Here is a 24,012-nt window from a genome sequence, read left to right as displayed (position 1 = left end):
CTTGGCATTTTCCCTGGCAAATTTGCCAGGGGTTTCAAACCCTTGTCAAAATCCCTGGCAAATTGACATATTTCTTGTAGTGTTTATGTGAGCAGCATGGTCATTATTGACTTTATCGACCGGAACAACCTCAAGAACTGGAGGAGTAGGAGCACGAAAGAGGTAGTTCAAGATGCCGCCGCAATCGGAGTGGTCGTGGCACCAACAACCAAACAAGCAATCCACATGTGCAGAAGCTGGTGGAGTTTTACCTCAAACAGTCGAAAAAGTCAATAATGACCCTGCTACTCACATAGAATACCTTATTGATTGTCACTGCACCAAATATTCAAACTGTCACTAAGACTAATCGGTCCAATAATACATAGTTTATGATTTTGATTTTGAAGTTGTTTGGTTATGATGTTTTTGAAGGATGATTTTAAGAAAAGAGAAGTTTGTATAAGTTTGATGACAAGATTGCAAGGAACAATGTCAGTGTTTTTTGTGTTGGGTGGGAGGTTATGGTCGGAAGAGATGAAAGGGAATGTGAGAAGATGGATGTAGGAGTTAGGTGGGAGAGAAGGTTGAAGTTTTTGGATGTTGTGTGGTGTGTTGATTATGGTGATGTTGTAGTTTTTGGATTTTTGTTCTAGGTTTAAGGCGAAGGCTAAGAATGAGATTATGTGACCTTGTGCCATGAATGGGAATAGAATTATAGAATGCTTTTCTGCCATTGTTGGTTTGGTTGGTTGTTGTGAAATGCAGAGTGTGTGTTTGCTTTTGTGATTGGTGGTTGTCTACTTTCGTTCTTTGTTGAATGACAACTATGTATGTGTTGGCTTTAATTTGGTTTGGTCTATTTTTTCTTATTGGTAATAGTTTGGTCAACTTTCATTTGTTTTATTTATTTATTTTTCAAAAATTGTTAAAAGAGGGTCTTATATCATTTGTTAAGGAAGTAAATAAATAAATAAATAAAATTTGTCTTGTAAATTGATGTATTCAACAACTATTTGTTGGTATGATTCTCTAAAAAAAGAACTATTTGTTGGTATGATGCTTATTTATTAATGGAATTCTTTCGTAAAATAAAATGGATCTACAGTGGATTTGCGATATGTCTCATATATACATCTAACAATAGGGGAAAGGATTCTCTCAATTTTTTTTCTCATGTGTTTTAAATCTCAACTTTTTGCTAAAAAAAAAAAAATTCCTCTCATCAGCAATGCATGATTGGGATTTCGATGGATGCTCATGTCACACGAGGGGATTAATTCCTAACAATAGTGGTTGCCTAAGTAGTGGACAATGATGCTTCGTGAAAGAGGTGGTGTGTTTGTAAATACTTTAATTTTTTTTTTTTTGACAAAAAAAAATCCTTTAATGTTTATAAGTCATTATTTAATTGTATTTGATGATCAAAGTTTTAGTGTTTAGTCATAGATCAATAGATACAAATTATAGCATATTATCAATAATAAAGAAGAAAGAAGAATTGTGTACCTTTATATTAGGTTGATGAAGGAAAACCGCCGAAAAACATGAGAGGGATGACTACCCTCATTCCGTCTAGCTTTAGGTTTTCACAATGATGTTCAGAATAATTAACCGTCTGATGGGATGACGTTTAAATAGCTAAACGGTTGAGGGCAGTGACCTCTCATTGGGCTTAGCTAAATGGTCCAACCCATCACGGTCCATTTAGAAACAATAGCTCAATCACACATATTCATCAACTAATTAGTGCTTAACACAATAGACCATAATTTATGTTATAAGATTAACTTATAATAATTGATTATTGTCAATCCATAATTGATTAATTATATAATTAATCCAACAGTCTCCCACTTGGATGACAATACTCAATCACAAAAGAATATAAAATTCATTTTAAAACTTTTATTTATGGTCAAAGCACTAATCATTCAAAAGAGAAGTAAGTTTTAATGCTGCAGAAATTGAATCTGATAGGGAAAACAAATCATACATATCAAAGACTCACTTTTCTAACAAATGATGAATTTATAGTGACACGTTTGAATTAAAAAGAATGTGTCACTAAAGAATAGCCCAAGCATTTTAAAAATGCTATAACAAACTCCCACTAACCCAAAATAACATAGACTTAATCAAATCATTATGAGTTACAATAATCATATATATAAGTCTGTGGTTAGTGGTTCTGCCAATGAGTTTTCAATATTACAGAAGTCATATATCCACACAGGTACACGAATAGTAATTACTTATAGGGATAGCCTATTAAGAGAGTGTAATTACATATAGTCAAAATCAATAAATGTTCTACGACATTCAATTAATCCAAGTTTTATAAAAAAATGTGACTATGAAAATCCATAAAAGCAAAATAGGAAATTCAATAATCCCCAAATTGGATTAACATAGACACTTAGTTTAAAGAAAAAGATGTGGATTAATGTGGCCACTAGAATGTCAATAACAAAAGAACATTTATGATTATCTCAAATTATAAGTACCACAAGAACACAATATCATACTCGATAGGAGTATTGATATTATACATTGTACTTACTATTTATGACCTCATAAAATGTGGAATGTTGGTAAAAACAGAAGCACAATGTATATTTGCATGCTACGAGGTTATTGTGCATATTCCAACAAAATTGACTTAAGCATCCAATTATGATGCTCATTGAGATTAATAGAATTTTAATATATATCTCAATATAATAGAATGAGACTAAAATTTAAAGTCTCTTAAGCTATGCCATATTTTATAGTGTGCACAAGAGTATATGACAATGACGATAATAATATTGTGTACACATTTCTCTTGATCTCACATATATATAAACAAGAGTGATATTTCTCATTTGAGCTCATAATATATAGTGTTGTGTACACACTCCCACTGATCCCACATATATATAAACAATAGTAAGAGGGATTCTCATTAGTGATCACTGATATAAAAATATTACAATAATGTAATATTCAATAGTGGGATACTTAGTTGCTAGTGCAAGATTATCAACATAAGTGGTTATATAATTTTAACCAATAGAGTTTCATGAACTCAACCACATATTTTGCACATGAGCATAGCAGAATTATTAACACAAGTGGTAACTCAAGGATAATATGAAACCCCCATAAATACATATTTTATCATGTCAGATATTATCAAGAATTGGGTTTCGTAGTTAACCACATATTCTGCATTTAGAATTAAGGAGAATGTAAATTTTCATTTATAACACAAGATCTCCTTTTCACAATTAAAAATTCCAAAGAATTTTATAAATATAGCAACCTTTATATGACATAGTATGATGATTATATAAAAGGTTTATCATCATATGAGTGAGATAAATCTCTATTATTATAAAATAGGATATGAGACTCTATTCACAATTTTAATAACTCACTCAAAACTCAAATGCTACAGTTATAATTACACACATTTGAGAAAAGATTAGGTTACACGCAGCGGAAATACACAAGACTTATATTTTATTATTACTGAGAATATAAGAGAAAATAGTCATAAGCTTCCATAAGTATTAAAGAATAGCAATAGCATAATTAATATCCTCAATATAAGTCTCTACAATAATTTCATATCTAGAGTTATAAAACAAATAAATATATTTGTTTATAAGATATAGTTAGTTGACATGTAGAATTTTCCTCGGTTGTTGAAGAATTATATTTTCTCCACTTGGTGGAGAATGATACTAATAAGGTATTTTTCTTACCCACAAAAGGATGATTATGTTAAGTAATGTCATACCGATAGGGTATGTCCATCACGTTACACAATGCATAGCAAAGATTCTCCCACTTGATAGAGAACTAATCATGATAGTTGAATTAAAAGTTTGAAAGGTATTTTAAATAAAATATTCAACTATTTCTCTATCACAAAATGATATGTTAAGTAACGTCACACCGATAGGGATGTCCGTCACTCACATAACAAAGGGATAGTAGCAATCCGATATATTTATATATATATAAAATCACATTTAGGTAGAAATTTAATTCAAAATGTAATAATATTGGATTGCAAAATTTATACAACTTTCTACATGTCTTTTAATAGAGTAACTTACTTATTGTAATCTCATTCAAGGACCTTAAGGATAATAATAAGTAAGAACTATATCATCACAATGTACAATTCTTATGTCTTAAATTAAATATTGATAAAGTACTCGAATTATATTTGACATAAGTATAAAAACCAAGGTACATTGACTAATAGCAATTATATTAATAACAACACACCGATAGGGTATGACTGTCACCAATATAATGCTAATATATTTAACAAAATTCGCATAATTGTACTCACGATAGGTGAGATTACAATTATACAAATAAATAATTTTTATGCTTAAGAGAATATGATACAATAATATCATGCATAAACAATTGTACTTAATTTACTCAACTTCGGTCATATTCAAATGATAGAAAAATGTGCTTAACAATATTTTAAATTAGCACATCATAAATATGACTTTATAATTTCTTTTATATGAAGTAGTATAATAACAAAAGTTATTATTTGGAATAGAAGTGTGTCAAATAGTTTTCTAATTTATCCAGAATAGAACTCTTAGAATAAAATTTTTCAATACTCCCACTATAAATTAGAAAGAACATAAATACAAAATGGAGCATTATAGTAAGAAAATAGTATATAACAACAGAGTTCTGTTTAGAATATTCTGAAAAAGGATTTCACTTCTATATAGGATATCATAATTGCACAACAAAAGAGAAGAAGAACTAAATTTCTTCATATGTGCAATAATAAGCAATAAGTCACAAGAGGATAAAATAATTAAATAACAACTTACCTCGTAGAGTGTGACATTCATCCTTATACTTAGAGCCAATGACCTTTGATGACTTAAAGAGAATATCTTATAATATAGTCATCTCAAAATATTCATCAATAGAGAATAAACAATTATAAATAAGCATATGTGAGACTCTAATTATAAATCAATATGATTTATATAAGAATTCAGATGTAAGGATGATACATATTTTAAAAGATTACCTAGATTCTTAATAAGTTGTTTTGATAATAGTTAACGGATAAACAACAAAGAGGCGTACAAATTTTAATTCATAATTAGAATTTTTAGCATAAAAAATGCAACAATGCATTATTCACTATATATAAAATATATAGTTCAATATTATTGTGATCCAAATATTTAATTGCGACAAGACACATAATTAGATAGTTAATGGTGTTTGTCACAAAATTTAGAGTAATAAACTACGGGTCTAGAATAGAGAGTATAGTAGAAAGCATAATGTATATTAAAGAGAAATATGTCAATTTTAGATTCAATTAATATAAATGACATATATATACAAGTCACCATACTCATTTTGAAAACAAAATATTATGAGGACCCTTCAAAACAATTTGTGACAAGAATCAAAGACAAGTGTCTTAGTTTAAATATGTCGCCAAAAGAATGATCAATTAGTGAACTTTGGATCTTTATGCTAAGACAATATATGAATTCAAGAATATCTTATATTAGAATATTTATAATGCCAAGAATATTTAAAACCGTAAAATTTAAATTAATTATACTTGGCATTAAAATTAATAAAATCGAGCCTTCTATAAATTCACAATAGTAACATTTTAATTGATTAGATAGTTAGTGTTACTAATATAAGAGAGAATTTTCAAAACAGTTTAGGCTCAAATATTGAGAATACATGATTTGAAATAAATTATTCTCAATTTAATTGATATATGATCTTTTCAAGATTTGGTAAAATTTTGAAATCCACGCATCAAAATACAATATCAACAATTCTCAAAATATATTAGTTTATACAAGATATTTGAGACAATAATATAAGACTGAGTCTAAAGATTCTTCACAATACTAACACTTTAAAAGAATAATTTACATAAGTGTTATATTTTAGACTCAAATCTAAAGAATGCATGATTTAAAAAAGAACATATTATTCTCATATTAGTACGCATCAAATATTTAGAGATCTCATAAACTAATTTAGATCCCAATTTTTATGGGTACAAAATAAATCAAATCTTCTTAAGAATATTTTGGGTGCAAGAAAAGAATATATTTTTATCCCAAAATAATATAATATTTACTAATTAATTGGGGATGTAAAATTTGTCAATGACACATTAATCTCAAATAAGAGAGTGAGATTATTTCTCAAGTGTCATATAAGGTAAGGAATGTCCATAAAATTTTCACAATAAACGTGAGAATATATTATCTTAAAACATAGTTTAATTTTCCCCATATAAAATAATAACATAACATATCTTTGAGTGTCAAAACAAATTCCAAAAATTTTACCAAAATATTCAGAATATTAAAATATCATTATTTGGTAAAAGAAAATAAAAAAAAATTGGAAGGACATGATCCCCACGCGCTACAGCTGCGAGTGGGCATATGATTATCTTATATTAAGGTGGTTTCTTCTTCGCCAGTTTGCAGCGAAACGGGCGGGTTTGACCCGTTTTGATATAACGGTTCCGGTGGGGTGACCAGACAAAATTATATGTGTTTTGATCGTTATGCTTCGAATAAGAGAAGCCCTTGATTAATTTCCAGAAACATTAACAATATAGAGAAAACACAGATCAAGAGAATGGGTTTATGGCATAATAGAGTCGTAGAACACCAATTTTCATACTGCCTTGATTGAATAATTCGTTGCGGCAGTCAGTACGATAATCATGATAAATAAGCAAGTAAAGCTCACAAAAGGTTTTACAAATAAGGTGGCCATAGAAGTTTCAATCACCAAAAAGGAAAAATTTATGAATCGCAAATTACAATAAAACAAGGCATGAGCTTTTGCAATTCCCTTAACTTATTTATTTAATAAAACAAAGCATGATTGCCATGTTACATACATCATCGGTGTTCAGATATGATTTGGTCTAACAACAATAGCCATAACTGTATCTATTTGGCTGTGATACCAATTGATGAAAGTTTTAGTGTTTAACCATAGATCAATAGATACAAATTATAACATATTATCAATAATAAAGAAGAAAGAAGAATTGTGTACCTTTATATTAGGTTGATGAAGGAAAACCGCCGAAAAACATGAGAGGGATGACTACCATCATTCCGTCTAGCTTTAGGTTTTCACAATGATGTTCAGAATAATTAACCGTCTGATGGGATGACGTTTAAATAGCTAAACGGCTGAGGGCAGGGACCTCTCATTGGGCTTAGCTAAATGGTCCAACCCATCACGGTCCATTTAGAAACAATAGCCCAATCACACATATTCATCAACTAATTAGTGCTTAACACAATAGACCATAATTTATGTTATAAGGTTAACTTATAATAATTGATTATTGTCAATCCATAATTGATTAATTATATAATTAATCCAACATTTGATTGAGTAGAGTAAGAGATTTATCCTAATGAAATGTTATCTTTGTTTCGACACATGTGAGTTTTTGTTAGTTTATAGATGAAATGAAAAATATCATCTAAAATTCAGACCCACACACTGACATACGCCTTAAGAACTATGTGACCTTTTATAAATGGAGTTTCAATTAAGTTAGGGTAAATCTCGTTGAGAGTACACATATTCTCATTGCAATTCTTAAATCATCATATAAAATTAGTCATGTGGCATGATTGATCATCTAAGAATGTATTCTCAACGCCTTATTTTTCATCTCTTTTTTTTGGTAGAATATTTTTCATATCTCTAGATATATTAGTATTAATTGTATTAATAAAATTTCTTTTTAGAAAAAAGAACTTATTTAGTAATTTAATTAATTTTTTAGAAATATTTTTTAAATGGTGATTATAATCAAGAACACCAATATGGGACCGTAGAGTAGAGTGTACTTATTTTAAGGTCCCAAATTCAATTCCCCTAGTTCTAAATGTTAGTGGGTTAGTTTGACTTCTTAAAAAAATATAATTAAGAGTACTAGTAATATAATACGATAAATTGATTTATTTAACACTAAAAAAGAATTTAGTAACCAAAAAAAAGTAATATAATACGATAAAAGGACCATTAACGTTATTACTAGTACTAGTATAAATTGATTTATTTAACACTTCATCTATCTTATAATAGTTCACTTTTTCACACAAGAAATATATATCCCAAAAAGAGTGTTATTTTCAAATTTTAATGTAGTTTTAATCAATCATTTTATCATTTATACATTATAATTTTTAATATTATGCGTATCACTTTCATGTAATTATTTTCAATCTTGGGGCTGGGAGTTTGTGATGCCCTTGGGGCTAGCCCAGCAGTTTCAGGCTTTTATGGGTTTAGGAGGGGGGAAGAGAGTTAGGTTAGGTTTGCTTCTTGTTTGGCATGCTGTTATCTGGACCATCTGGGCGTCCCGGAATGACCTTATCTTTGCTGGTGGTACTCTCCGAGAGGAACCAGTGGTGGATAGAGTTAAACTCTTAGCTTGGAAGTGGTTCATGGCTAAGTGCCCTGCTAGTCCCTGTTCTCTCTATGAGTGGGAGGCGCAGCCCGTCCTGTGTTTGAGTCGGTAGCGTTTTGTGGTGGTAGGTGTTCCTGGGGCTGCTTGTGGGGGTGGGTGGGGTTGTATCTCCCCTTCCTTCCCGGTGTGGCTTTCGGGGTTTTTCTTGTGTTTCTCTTTCCTTGCAGGTGTGGCTTGGCTCTCGGCTCTTTTGGTTCCTTTTAGTGGTTTTTTCTTGGTGTTTGGCTCCTTTTGGGGGTCTTTGGTGTGCCTCTAGCTCCGTTTGTGGGGTCGGAGGTGTCCCATTAGGTGGTGTTTTGTGGGGTCCCGCTTTGGTGCCTCCCCTTTGTATTTATACTCTTTTTTCTATGATATATATATATATATATATATATATATATATATATATATATATATATATATATATAGGGGTTTGCTAGGATACACCCACTAGTTTTTATTAAGGTGTGTTTTAGCAAAGATATAACTAAAAAGTTGTTAAATACACCTTAAGGTGAATGTTGCTAAAACACACCTTCTAAAAAATAAGTGGGTGTATGTTAGCAACTCCTATAGGCATTTGCTAGGATACACCCACTTATTTTTTAGAAGGTGTGTTTTAGCAAGTTATAACTAAAAAGTAGTTAAATACACCTTAAGGCGTAGCTTGCTAAAACACTCCCACATAAAAACTAGTGGGTGTGTTCTAGCAAATCCCATATATATATATATATATATATATATATATATATATATATATATATATATATATATTTTGCCATTCAAAAAAAAAATGTAATTATTTTCAATCTTGTATTTATGATAATCAAAATATAAAAATGATAATTTAATAAAATCGCCATTATTTTTCTTTTACTTGTCATTTTTTCTTAATCATAGTCATGAAAATAGTCAAATGCGACGGTGATTGCAGCTTAGATGGAGTATTGGAGTATTAATTTTCTAGATAGTTTAGGTTGGTGCTTTGGTGGAATGAACTTGATCCATCTTTAAGACAGGTCACAAACGACTCCAGATCGTGGTAAAGGTCAAAGTCATGTAGTTGATAACATTATTAGGACTTTAAAAGGAATAAATCAATTTATAAATCAACTAATCAATGAAATGAAATAAAATCTTATATTCGAAAAAAAGTAAGAAATAGAATTCTCATGCGATTCTCACTACCATAAAAGATCATTCTCCGCAAAGATGAAATGGATCCTCAATATTTGCTAGGAGATTCTTCTCCATTGACTCAATGAGTTGTTAGAGAAAATAATATTTTAGGATAAAATTTATGTGTATTTCTTCGGATAAATTTGGTATACTTTTTATTGAAGTCACAATCAATATAAAAAATCTCAACACATGATCTGCCAAGAAAACAAATTACACTTTACAAGATGTCCTATCCCTAATGTGAGGAGCATGTGTTAAAAGCTCCACTCTAATCGTAAGTTATGAACATAAGTTTATAAATAGAGACAATCTTTACCTTACAAGACGTTTTTGTAAAGTTGATTTACACCCAACCAAAATTCTAGTAAAACCAACCCCAAGATAATAATTTTATATATATCTTCAACAAGACGAACATCACACTCGTGAAGTCGAATGATCACATTGTTTCTAAGTTTTCATATATACCAAATAATCACTATTTAAATAGCATGTAAACAATCCCCCAACACTGTACCTATAAGACAACAAATTGACCTAGTGGGTTCATATTTCTAAGTAGAAGATTCAAAACTACAACTTTAAACACCACCATAGTTGTGGTCTCGGTTATGAGAATCAAAATAGTTGTGGTCTCGGTTATGAGAATCAAAATAAGACTATGAAACAAGGGTTTGTTTTAAAAAAAGGAAAGAATTTCGAAAGATCAAACTCAAAGGGAAGATAAAAATATGTAGCAAAGTGAGGAGTGTAAGTCTATACTATGGCTACTTATAGACAAGGTTTGATCTCATGATGAGGAGTAATCAATTGAGAAAATTAGGGTTACCATTGCAGAAATCAAATCAACAGGAAATATTAGGTTTTAACCAATCGCAAGCCGAAGAAGGGTTTCTAAGAACTAGTTTTTTATTTTTACGACACAATGATAACAGTGTCAACGCACAATAATCTTAGTTTGCGTCGCATCATCTCATTGCTCATAATTAACTTATAATGCAACACACAGGTGATATTTACTTACAACTAGTTTTGAATATTGTGTGGAAAAAGGAAACCTAAATTTTTATTTTTTTAATTAAAGTAGTTATTATTTTGTCAATTTTTGAAATACTAAATTTTTTAAGTTATTTAATTATAAAATAATATTTATCTCAGACAAATTCATTCCAATTCCACATGTTGATTTGGGTGGAAGGACATCAATTACTTTGATTTTTTGTGTGTAAATGTGTAGAGAGCCTCTATTTAATTGCGCGGCAAAATTGAGTTATTTACGTAATCTACCTTGTGCATGCTAATCATCGGCCCTTGAAGCCAAATACAACAAAAATACAAAAGAAAACCTATAAACATAGAGATCGTTGTTGCGACAGACTAGTCTTTGTTTCTAGTTTCTAGAGCTTTGTAGATTTACCATTGAACTTATTTTCAGTTTCTTGTCGTATTATTTGCATACTTTCATTGTATAGTAGAGAGTCTTGCATCAAAAAATTGTGTAGCAGAGACTAGAAGGCGTCTATTGTGCTTAGCTTGTTGACAGTGACCTTGCTTTTTGATACTACATATTTATGTCTTCAATAAGTTTATCGTAAGACTATTACTTTTTCCATCCTATATCAGTTTTTTCACGCGCCTTATTATTTTTTATGAAAATACCCTAGAGGGCGTCTATTGTGCTTTACTTTTATGAGTGATGATCCTTGATTTTTTTTGTTTCTTCTGATTTTCTGAACAAGTTTCGGAGCAATCTAATCAAGTAGTCTAGAAATCAAATTTTTGACTGGGACTTAATAGGAACAGCTAACAATGATTTGAAACACAAGGAGGGGGGTTATGATGATTAATATAGTTCTTAAACGGATCATCCCTGTCTCAAACAGACTCAGTCTCAGTGCTGATACAATTTAAATTATATAATCCAAATAAGTTTTCCCTGACTTCTTGGCACAATAGGGGTGTGTATGGAGTGTTCGGATTTTATAATCCGAAAAAAACGAAACGTGCCCTGTTATAATGTGGTTTTTGGATTGTATAATCTAAATAGGTGAAAAACTCATTTTCCACCCAAAAACATCGTGAAAACTCGGTTCGGACTCTATAATCCGAAAATCTCCTAGAATATTTTTGTAAAAAAATAATAGGGCGCGTGAAAAGATCATAGGGTGCGAAAAGTAATAACCTTATTGTAAGGCATATGGCTTGTGTTTGGCCCATTTTTCTCATAATGAAATCCCTATTTCATGGACCAAAAAATAAAGTTTTGTTGACATATACTAGCCATTGAAGGGTAGAAACAACAATTGAGGGATGTACAAGTAGAAAGAGGAGAATAAATCGAGATTCTCTCCATTTATTAGTATATCCATTTCTTCTATTTGAAGAGATAAAAACACAAAGAAGTTTTAAAATGACTGTTTGTTATTTTAAGAGAAATGATATTTGTACAACAATTTTATGACAACTTTCTCTTTTATACTCACAATATGTGTTTTTACTTTCTCTCTCAATTGCTTTGTTTTCCGTGTCAATACCTACTTGGTTGTCCCAAAAGTTATCTCACAAATGGTTGTTCAAATAACACACCTCTTATTTTAACAATTTCATGAATTGATATTATAATATAATTACGTTATCTATCTTTGATTTTTGAATTAATGGTTGATATTAATCACTTTACAATTTAAAGTGATTTGTTCACTTTAGAGGAGACGGACTTGAATATGATTGCCGATGTCCAAACATGATTTCGACAGTCTAAACAAAATCGAAGATGATAGCATGAGTCATTCCCAAAGTTCTCCCTTTAAATTGGTTTTTAACAGGAGTGGCAAACATCGGCCAGCTCACTCTGTTTTGCCTCGCCATGCAATCTTCTCTTCTAAAGCAGGGCAGGGCAGCTTAGATAAAGTGGGTTAAAATTCCGAACCATCTTACTACAGGTTGACTCGTCAATAAAAAAATGAAATATATTTATATGAATTTATCAATCAAAATCGGAAGGAAAAAATATCAAATCATTGCCATATTGTTTTGACAAAGAAGACCAACATGAGTGGTAGGGACGTAAGGTCCAAAATCACAAATCATTATTTCTAAAATAATGAGTTAAACGAATTTATCCACGGATTGAACCCGATTTACCATCCTTATTTTTTCATTCGTTTTACAAATGTTTTGATGTGGTTTTGAAGAGAAAAAGTTTTGTTGGAGAAATAATACATAATGTTTTGCAAATCCTAATGTAGCCGAACAGAAAATCATCCTAGGTTTGAACTTTTTCTTGATAGTGAAAAGCAATAAACCCTATGGCACAATAATTAATTTCATTTAATTTTTGTATTATCAATGGAAGTATACATCAACAAATATTTTGCTGGCTTTTAACCACAGTTCCTTAAGTTAAAAGCTACAATGATTCAATATTATTCATTTTGCCAAGCCACTGCCATTAGAGCAACTCTTGCCTTTTCAATATTATTAATGGCAGTAAGATGTTAATTTATGCATGTATTATCTCCCTAACTTTTAAAATATAAAAGTCACCATTCATTGGAAAAAAACAAATTCGTTTTATAATTTCTTACTTTCTACTTTCATCAAACAAGTTAGAACCTTAAAAGAAAAAATCAAACAAGTTAGAAATTATTGTATTTTTATTCTTATATATTTTTCTGTCCAAATAATCCATTAGTTTTCTTTCTCTTTATCTTCTTTCCTCGTCCAAAGGTCCCCTTGTATTGACACTTTGGTCAATGATTGTTTAACTACTCCCACTCATAATAATATAGATAAATTTTAGACATTTGTTACCAAACTTTTTACCAAAACTAAGAGCCAGAAGAAAAATTATCCCTTGCTTATTAACACAAACATCCAAGTTCTAATCAACACCAAACGTAACGAATTTAAACAATCATTTAGTCATGATCACATTAATTAACATACATTTTGGTAGTTACAAACTTATTCAAAGAGTGTCTAAACAAGACCAAAATAAAATGGACAGTAAAATAAAACCTATTTCCAAATTCAATATTTAGATTTATGCCTACAAATAACTTTACACCTTAAAACCTTGTCTTGAACATAGAATCCAGGCATTACCATAATCTTAACCCTACTTGGACCTTGTGATCTTTGTCTATCAATAACCAAATCTTCCATATAGTAACCATCAAAGCTTCTATTCTCTTCAACTCTTAATATTCCCAATGTTGGTGTAAAAGAAAATGCCAAAAGATGTAGCAACCAAATGCATTTTGCTGCCACAAAAAAAGCTTGAAGTAGTGGCTCAGGCCAAGGCCTTAACCAATTAAGTGTAGTAATAATGCAACTCATTTTTTGGTCACAGAATTTGCTGAATTCTTCACTATAATATTTTGTACCTTTTTTCAAAACTTCATTCCAGCTCAAATTCCTTAGTGCAACAAAAGACGAGAATTGCGCACGTCGATCTTGTCTAGGGTCTAAGAATTTCGCCGAGCCGTTCTTTTGGAACACACAATTCTCAAAGTCTTGGTAGAGAGAATTGTTTATGAATGCTTCAAAATGGTAAAGTACTGCTTTTGAGTATTTGGAATCCAAAGAGAGCTTATATGGTTGAAGAAGCAAGTTCAAGTTTTCTATCAAAGTTTGATCATTTTCTTCAATTTGGCTTATAAGGGTCTTGCAAAATTGTTTCACTGATAATCTTGATTCTGACACTATCTGCAAAAACCCTTCTACCATTACATCTTCATTCACAGGCATCATCAAATTTTCACCATTTCCATCAAATGGTATTCCAAGTTTCTCATCACAAAGTGGAGATTCTTTTGCTTGCATTGCTTGTTTCAAAGCTTTTTTCAGCTCTTCACAGTAACCTTCCAAATACTCTAGCTTTTGTTTCAGCTCACCAAATGAAGATCTCATCTCAGAAACTTCAATTATAGCAGAATCTCTACTCTCATGTGCCTCCATAAGCTCTCTTTTTAACATCTCAATTGACATAATTCCCATGTCTTTATTAAAAATCTGAGAAACTTCCTCAGATTCTGTTCTATTTGGTGAAAAACTCTCATTCTTATTCTTGTGCTTCTTCTTAAACTTAGGAAAAAGCCATGAAATCATCCCTTTACTTTTGTGCTGTGTTTGAAATGATGCATGAGAATCAGTGAGAGGAACAACAATATTAGAACTCCTATTGTTGTTTTTTGTGTTGTCAAATTCACTAGTTATCAAAGCAGGTTTACACCTATTGCAAGAAGATAAGGGTTTAACATCATCTAAACTATTTCTTCTTCTAGATTTGAAATATTCATTAGGTGATGTTTGAAGAACTGTGATGTTATTTGCACAAGAACCTGTTACTGATTTTGTATCATCAATAGGACACATGTGTGATTCTTGGTTTAGATTTGTTGAAAAACCAAAAGGTAGTACCTTTCTTGAACATGACTTGTCCTTGTAATCTTGTACAATGGAACTTTCCATGATGTTTCCTCCTTCTACTCCATTCTCATCCCAACTTTCTGATACTGTTCTACTTTTTGTTCGATTTTGATGTGGCTCATCTTCATAACTCTGCCAATTATTAACAAATTTAGAATTTAACTTTCCGTCACAAAAACATAATCTATGTCGTAACATGTGTCACAACATCATGAAACTGCGTCACATCAGTTGTATTTGACTGCGATTCTCTAAGATATCAAGAACTGCACGACCGCAACCACAATTTAAAACTTTAACTGATATATTAAAACATCATTGTTTTTCTCAAACAAAAAGAACATCATTTTTGGGTTTCATTGAACTTCAATAGACCAATTTTGAAAAGTTTCATGAAAAGCAAGATAAAGCAAAAGTTTTAAAAAGATAACTTTTTTATAATAAAAATTCAAAACCCATTTAAAGGAAAAAGAAAAAGAAAGTGAAATTGAATGCCAAATAATAAAATAAAAATAGAAATTTTAGTTGCTTACTGGTGTGAAAACAGGGTAATCTTGAGCAGAGAACTGAGAAACAGAGCGAGAAACAGGGGAAGGAGATGGAAATCTAGCATTGTGCGGACCTGAGCTTGGGCTTGGGCTATTTCCTTGAGTTAATGCAGCATGAAGGGCTCTTAATTCAACTGCTTTAGCTATGGCAGTTTGAATTTCTTGTCTGTTAAGCTCAGTGTTGTTGCTGCTGCCATTGTTGTTTTGTTGAAAAGGTTGTTGTGAGGTTGCTGCAGCCATGAAAATGTTACAAGGATAGAACAGAACAAAGTGGTGTGTATGTGTGTGTGTGAAGATAATAATATATGTGCAGTGGAATGTTTTTGTTGAGGATTGAAATAAAAGAAGAACAAGATGGAAGAACAAGTGGTATTCAACGGTTGGATTTGATTTTGTTTGTATGGTTGGATTGTGATGTTGGAGAAACAAGACATGGAATGAGGGATGGAAAAGAAAACGTCACATCTTAATCCTAACGAGCTTTGTCTCTTTTCTAAATGGAAAATTCATGGCTTGAGCACATGTGATGATGAGTAGAGGGATGAGTAATTTTAATTCCATATTAATAATTGTACTTACATGATCTTAATGGCAAAATCACTTTAAACAGATACATTTTGACTTTACATGCACTCTCTTATATTTGTGTAATTTTGATTATTTGATCAATTTAACTTGGAGCATCTAGAATGGTGCGCGTGTCACCTATTTAACATCAAGTTAAATAGATATTTTTTATACGTAGTAAGAAAATTGAATGTTTATCGAGAATATTGTTAGCGGCCAACACTCAGTGGGACTTAGTCTCACATCAGATAGATAGGATTCTTGAGAAGAGTTTATAAAGAGGAGACACTCCTCACCGTATAAGGCGGTTTTGTAAGGATGAGTTAGTCTCCGATTTTCGTGTCATGGTATCAGAGCCTATCGGGTCTATCATTGGGCTTCTTGCATCGTCCACGCTTCAGGCCCATTGGGTCGGGCTGAAGCGTGAGGGGGTGCGTTAGCGGCCAACACTCGGTGGGATTTAGTCCAACATCAAACCGGTTTTGTAAGGATGAGTTAGACCTCAATTTTCGTGTCAAATAGTATTGCAATGTGTAAATTGGACTAAGGACCATGCTAGGCGTGAGGGTGGGTATGAAAGTTGTTTGTAGTTTGTTTGGAGTTTCACATTGCTCAAGTTCCCGAGTAGTTGCGTGTTTAAATGTGTTCAGACATCCTTATTTTTTTGCGATAGTTTTTGGGAGAGATTCAAACTCATTTAATTCCAAAGATTTCAATCATATATGGTCTTGAGTGCGTACATGTGAGACCCACTTAAGTGGCTAAACTGATAAGAGATAATTAAGGATATATGTAAAACTTCTATACCTATTGTTGTGTAAAGAAACTAAACTCTCGACAAATCAACGAACAATGAAAGAAATGAAACTTCAATTTTTTAATTGAATTATTGATGTGAAGTATTCAGACTTTTTCAATGATCAATCTATGCTGGAGAGTTTAGTTGACCATTTTTAATGGAGCCTCATCTCTTAACCTTGATTTTTTCATTCAAAAATCTTAAATCCAAAACATTACTTAAATAATCCTAGTTTAGTCCGACTTAAACCAATGTAATATTGGTTAACTATGATTATTTTTTACCAAAAGTTAAACTATGAATTTGATTACACTAATTTCGATTGATTTTATCACACGTAAAGTAATAATTTAGGTGCTATGGTTGAACTATAATAACTGGGGATTTGAACTCCACAGCACAAGTGTACATTAATCGGTGTGAAGCCATTTTACCAAAATGCCCACTATGTGGATATATCATGAGAAGCAAAATTAGGTGGTTAATTTGCTCTGTAAGCAATATAGGAAGTTTCCTAATGTCCCCATATGTAAGGTGGGGTACTAATTCAGCTTTTAATTGAGGATCGATGCTGCCCACTAGATCTTGTTTTTATGCCCATTTACAGTAATCATGATTGAGGACCAAGTAAGAGTGTGTTTGGTTCCACTTTAACTTGTCAAAATTGATACTAGACTAGATGCATGTAATTAATTTTGATTTTTTTTTGAATTTTTTTTAGTAGAATTGATTTTGTGAAAAATGATTCCAACTTAAAGTTATATCTTATGAGCAGTGCTAAACATCCCGACAGATTTTACCACGAAGTGATCACGAAACAAATCTTAGCCAATATAATTATTCCCTGGCCGGAAATCACGGGGGTGGTGGGCCTTATATAATCTTTTGATGAAGCAGTTGGCAAATAAGTATGAAATCTAAGGGTTGATAATTTGCCACAGCATTCGGGAACACCTCGTGAATACACGTTCGCTGTGCATAGCATTTTCCATATTTTATAGCTCATTGTACAACTCACTTTTATATTTATGTCTCCAAATTAAATACTACCGTTATTCTATTTTCTTTTTTGGGTACAATACCGTTATTCTAAAAATGTGCTTAATGATTACAATCACTTATTTTGAAAACTTATTGAAGTTTCTTATTAGTAGGCATTTTAAAAATGATTGAAAGAAACGTTTGCATAAACTTTATTATTCAACATTGTTTGCATCTTGGATGCAAGGAATGGACTGGTAAGAATATTCTCTCTGTATATTAAAGGCCTAACGCACGAATTATAACCAATCGTGATTGTTATTTTTTCCCATGCAAATGTGGTGACCCTTCATGGTGTTTAAGATCGTAAACTCATTCATCGAACCAAAGGTCACTGTTAATTTTCAAAATAGAGAAACCACTTATCAAAATCCATGGAGTGAAAAAAGATAAATTCCATGAAGTGAATAAATATTCAATTTGATATTTGATGTTGTAGAACTACAAAATGGAAAAATAATTAATAATCATCGAACGTGCAAAGATTTAGGTTTTCAATCGTAAATGGAGAAAAAAAATTAAATACATGTTTCGTTTTATGATAAGTTTGACAAAATCAAAACGAATCAACATGTTCATCATAATTTCGACAAACCTACGGTGTTATCAAAGATGCATTAAAAAGGTCCCAAAACTTTCCATGCAATGAATCTTGCGAAAACACACGCTACAATAGGGATTTATAGGGTTTTGTAGTATAATTTAAAATTAGAAGTACTTGTCATGCCAAAATAAATACAAGTCCCTATAGGTATGGCGTATTTTTGAACTTGGAGAACAATATTTTTCTTTTGGAGCATGGTATCCTTTTATATATATAATTGGAAATGGAATTCCACGTAGGACAATAGAATTGTGTAATGAGTTCGTAGGTGGAGAGACATGTGACCACAACTTTAATTTATATATAAAAAAATCATTATTTTATAGAAATTCAAGATCCCTAGCAAGGGCAGTTAGGTTTATCAATCAACCACATGGCAAAAAGTGTCTTTTCTTGCTTAATTGATAGTGTTGACATAGATGCCTGAATTAAATTTTGGTATTTTCTATCATCGTCAAGGAAAATAGAGTAACTCATAGTAGGTAGTTTAGTTGTATGCTTTAGAAGACAGATGTATTTGTCGTTTGGTTTTGACTATAAAACGGATATGTAGTAGTTGGATAAAAGGTTTATATTATTTTCCTAACTACCAAATATTGTTTTTGTTCCCAACTAAAATGTGATGTTTTGGTTAGGTTAATTAATTGGTTGACGACAGAAAAAGACAATAAAGTAAGTAAAATAAAAACAAAATGTGAAAGGGCTTCTTCTTACTTTTTCATTCCTTCATGTAATTTTTACCTTATTTCTTCTTTGTTGCATTTTTTTCCTACATTTTCACCATCCAAGTTTGCCGGAGTCGACTCCGCCAAATTTATATGGTTTTAATTTTTCCGGTTTGCGACATCTGCACCGGTTTACAATCATACCAATTTGATACTCTGATAAGATCGTTTATGACATTGATTTTCGATGGAACCGGTCCGACTAGCTAGTCTGATATGATTTTAATAAAAACACCACCAAGAATGTATTCATTTTAATTTATCCATATCTCCATTAAGTGAATTTAGGTTTTCCATCTATATATATTCATCACAATATTTCAATAAACTTCAAGTGTAGGTTTGACAAATATATCAATAAATTTCAAGTGTAGGTTTGACAATTTTGAATTTTCTATTCCTTTTGTTTTTATATGGAGAATAGGCTAAGCCAAAAACAAAAACTACTATCTAACTTTGTGAGGAAAAGAAAAAAGAAATCCTTCATAGCATGTTGTGGCAAGTGTGAATAGAAGTTTCATATTAGGTAAAAAAAAGAAGTTTCATATATATATATATATATATATATATATATATATATATATATATATATATAACTGACATGACCCCATATATACATAATGCCTTAAGATTTTGAGTTAAGATATATTGTTCAACTCATTTGTGTGGTTACTCTTGCCTCGATGTGAATGATCCTCTAAGACCCCCCATGATCCAACAGTGGCAGTGAAGGGAGATTGTTGTGGCAAGTGAGTTAGAAGTCTCATGCACATTAAATGAAAAAGTGAATGTTAAACAATATATAAGATGACTCATATACATAATGTCTTTAGATTTTACGATAGAAGTCTCATGCACATTAAATGAAAAAGTGAATGTTAAGCAATATATAAGATGACTCAGATACATAATGTCTTCAAATTTTACGATAGACTATTGTGTTTAACTCATTTATATGGTTCCTCTTGATTCGAGGTGGATCCCGAACTCCCTTCATGATCCATCAAAAATAACAACCCACTTGAGGGGTGATAGAGATAGAGGGCAGTGTTGATTCTGAGTATAGTTTGCCAATTGACCAATCAACAACACTATTTACTTCACGATAAACATGCTTCACACAGACCTCGCAACCATGATCCAATCTATACTTCCAAGTTTGGAACATCCTCAACTAAGGTATTAGATTTGCAGCGTGTAAAATAAATTGAGAGAAGTGAAAAAAAAACGCCAATTTTTATGTTTAAAAAATAAATTTATTTTATACCGATGAAGAAAAATTCCATGATACGTAGAGTTGGATCTCCTACATACATATCAACCCAACAACAAAAATCTAACACGCACCTTCATTACCTAATTTAAATGATGCAAAATTATAAGTGTGTTACAAGTACAACACACAACCATGTATTATAAAAGGAAATTAGGAAACCACTCTTCAGAAAAAATAAAATGAACACGGAAATATATGGGACCTATAGTCCGTTTTATTTGTCAAAATGTTACACATGCATGCTCACATCCATAATCATACAAAAATGTCGCATTTCATTATCTACAAATACTTTTAACTTTGGAATCACACTAGAACAATTTCCATATAAAACTCTTAGTAAAAATTTGTTTTGTTTCCTCACCCTTCCTTGGAAACACAACATGGGAATGTACCTCGATTACAGCTCATGTCTGCTTGAAGAATATTTCTCTTTCGTTTTCACTAACAGTCACAGCCTTGATTGAAAGAAACAAGTGATATATGAATCAATTTCGTGACAAAGTTAAAAACAAAAGAAGTATAGTAAATAATTATAACCATAGAATTACCAACTATAATTGATATTGCTTTAAGCATGGCTCTTTTTGTCAGTATAAAATGACAAAATCATTTATTCCTTTATATAATTGAAAGTGTTGGCTCAAGTACTTGTTACCTAGTTAAAATTTTAGCAGCTATGTTAAATTAGTATGGCCCTTGTTGTATATAGTATTTGGATTTTGTCTTGTTTTGATTGTTGTATTGAACAAAAGAGAATATTCCCTATCAATGTATGCTTTACTAATATTTGGTCTATATATCTTAATTAATTTGTTATCTTATGTTTTTATGAATTTCTTACCATTCATATTACGAGGCTAAGATCATTGTGTTAATTTCTTGTCTTTTATGTTGTCTTCAAACACCTACTGTATCTTTTTCTCATAGCTTTGATATTGGATAAGTTATACTTGCGTTATGGCTCATGAATGATTAAATATAACGAGCAAGAAAAACAAAATATGGGTGGCTTAAACGATAAAGTTCTTGTAAGGATCAGTTCCTTTCACATGGGTTAGTTAAAAGTGAGGACTAGGAAGAAGGAATGGGACCATTTATTTATTCTCTATCTATCTATACTTATATAAATATGGCTAATGTTAACTTGTGCCCTCAAGGCACAAGTTAAGAAGTAAAAATAGAAATGTTTTGTTGTAATTAATGTATTTGAATTTAACTTTTTGACTTTTAACTAATTGAATGCACAAAATTTAAGAAACAATTTCTACTTTTAAGTTGCTGAACATGTGCCCTAAGGGCACAAGTTAACATGACCCATAAAATATATATGATTTTGAGTTGACTTTTTATTTTTTTTCAATATATTTCATTTAAATTATTTTAATTATAAATTTATTTTTATATAATATTATTTAAATTTTTACTTAAAAAGCAAGTTAAATCCTATTATAATAAAAATAATTCCACTACAATAAGAATGATATGATTTAAATCTTTATTTGATAATGTACAAAAAAATGTTTAACCAAATATTTTTTTTTTATTTAAACGCAATAAAAATGTGGAAAGACAAATACTTTAATGTTCATTTTGATTTTGACGTGGTGTATATAATGGGACAAGCTATAGAGATCGAACATTTTAGGCTATGTTTGGTAACAACAAGAAGTTAGTTTATAGTTTGTTGAATTAACTTATAAGCTTGTTGAATCAAAATTTGACGTATTTTGTAACAAGATTTTTTCGTGAGCTTATAGCTTTTTTTTGAAAAGCTATTTCAAGTAGCTTTTGAGCTTATAACTTATAGCTTCTTATCATTTCTTCCAATTTTAACCTTGTTAATTTAATTTTATTATTTTTAAATAAATAAAATAACCACCCACTTCCCAAGTTTTATGGCCTACAGCAACCATGCTCACAGCTTGCTAGTCACTACATGGTATAGTTTTAACTATTTTGTTGTTCACTTTTTTTTATGACCTTGCTTGTAATTCATATAATATTTAATGTTAAATAAAATATAAAAGAAATAATAAATAGTGAAACAAATTTAGTTAAATAAAATTTCTCAAAAAATAAAAATTTGTCCAATAAAAAATGTCAATTGAATTCATAAAGCACATTTATTAGTGTGAAAATGAAAATAATTTCAAATAAATTTGAATAGTTTTAAAAAAAATATATTGAGTAAAAAAATTTACATATATAATTTATAAAAAAATAAATAAACAAACATATCCTTTTATGTCATTTTATTTATCAGCTACTTTGACAACTAACTTTACCGAACACTTTAATTTTAATAAGCTAGCTTTTTCAGTTATAAGCTATCAGCTATCAGTCATCAGTTATCAGCTGATTTTTCAGCTATCGCCTAACTGATAAGCTATCAACTAGCTTGTAGCTTATTTCTACCAAACAGAGCCTTAAAAATAAGTTGTGTGTTTGCATGTGTGTGTCGCTCTCTGTTTTTTTTTTTTTTTTTGAAAAATAAGATCAGTATATGGTTTTGAGAGCACTAGTATTTTAAATAAATCTTTTTTTTTTTGAACAAAACACACATAAATTTTCCAATTATTTTATAACATTTTACCTTGCAAAAAATAACATGTAATTTACTAAAAATGTTAATAGAAACAGGAAAGATAGTAAAATTTAATGACTCGTATATGGAACCTACCAAGAACATGGGTGTCCCTTCTTTGATTCGTTTTGTTAATCCCTTTGGTTCATGACTGAGACAATTGATGCCGAATGTGGAAAGGTTATTACTGGTTTAGGTTTGGACAAGCATTTGTTAATCCTAATTGAAAAATAAAATAAAAGCCACTTAATATTACACAATCCACATGTATCCGTTTAAACCCATTATTTCTCTGCAAAAATGTGTAACTATATATGCTCATCGACTATTGAATGAGAATTTGGAGAGATTTAGTATTTTATATCTTTGAGCATTATTTTATTATTATTTATTAAAGATGTTTTTTTATCATTCATTATTGACAATTGTGGGCGTTGACCAAATAATTAATTAATTAATTCCTCAAGTCGCTTATAAAAAATAATAATTTTTTTTTAAAAAAAACTTGTGTGTGTCTATATATATATATATATATATATATATATATATATATATATATATATATATATATAATAGACTGTTTTAGGCTATCTTTTTCTCTTTTCAATTATATCATTAAACAAATAATTAAAATTCAACGCATATTAATACAATATATATTAATAAATTTTCAGTGATTTTTCTGTCCACAACAGAGGCTATTTCCACAACAACTGCCAACTAAAAAAACAAAAACCAAGAGATAGAGAAATATAA

The 24,012-nt window shown here is 30.5% G+C and overlaps 1 protein-coding gene across 2 annotated transcripts; it reads right to left on the bottom strand.

The window, feature by feature from the left end:
- Positions 1 to 13,576: 13,576 nt before the first annotated feature.
- LOC146951046 (IRK-interacting protein-like) lies at positions 13,577 to 15,971 on the bottom strand. 2 transcript variants are annotated; one of them, XM_085747008.1, is made up of 3 exons: positions 15,643 to 15,971; positions 15,101 to 15,241; positions 13,577 to 14,803 (listed from the first exon to the last, which is right to left on the bottom strand). In XM_085747008.1, the coding sequence occupies exons 1-3, from the start codon at positions 15,895 to 15,897 to the stop codon at positions 13,709 to 13,711; spliced, it is 1,491 nt and encodes a 496-aa protein (XP_085603134.1). In that variant the 5' UTR covers positions 15,898 to 15,971; the 3' UTR covers positions 13,577 to 13,708. The 2 variants fall into 2 exon arrangements, with proteins under 2 accessions (XP_085603134.1, XP_085603133.1); XM_085747007.1 differs by having other exon boundaries at positions 13,577 to 15,241.
- Between the last annotated feature and the right edge of the window lie 8,041 nt (positions 15,972 to 24,012).

Source organism: Medicago sativa, chromosome 2 (genome assembly GCF_051527215.1).
Source record: "Medicago sativa cultivar Bolivia chromosome 2, Bolivia_mono, whole genome shotgun sequence".
NCBI classification, from domain to species: domain Eukaryota; kingdom Viridiplantae; phylum Streptophyta; class Magnoliopsida; order Fabales; family Fabaceae; genus Medicago; species Medicago sativa.
The sequence above is the reverse complement of the archived record's forward strand: the minus strand, read 5'-3'. Positions and strand labels throughout refer to the sequence as shown.

Coding starts and splice junctions, on each gene's coding strand:
- LOC146951046 (XM_085747007.1), bottom strand. CDS start 15,897: ATGGCTGCAGCAACCTCACAACAACCTTTTCAACAAAACAACAATGGC. Junction 15,242..15,642: donor ATTACCCTGTTTTCACACCA/GTAAGCAACTAA, acceptor AATAATTGGCAG/AGTTATGAAGATGAGCCACA.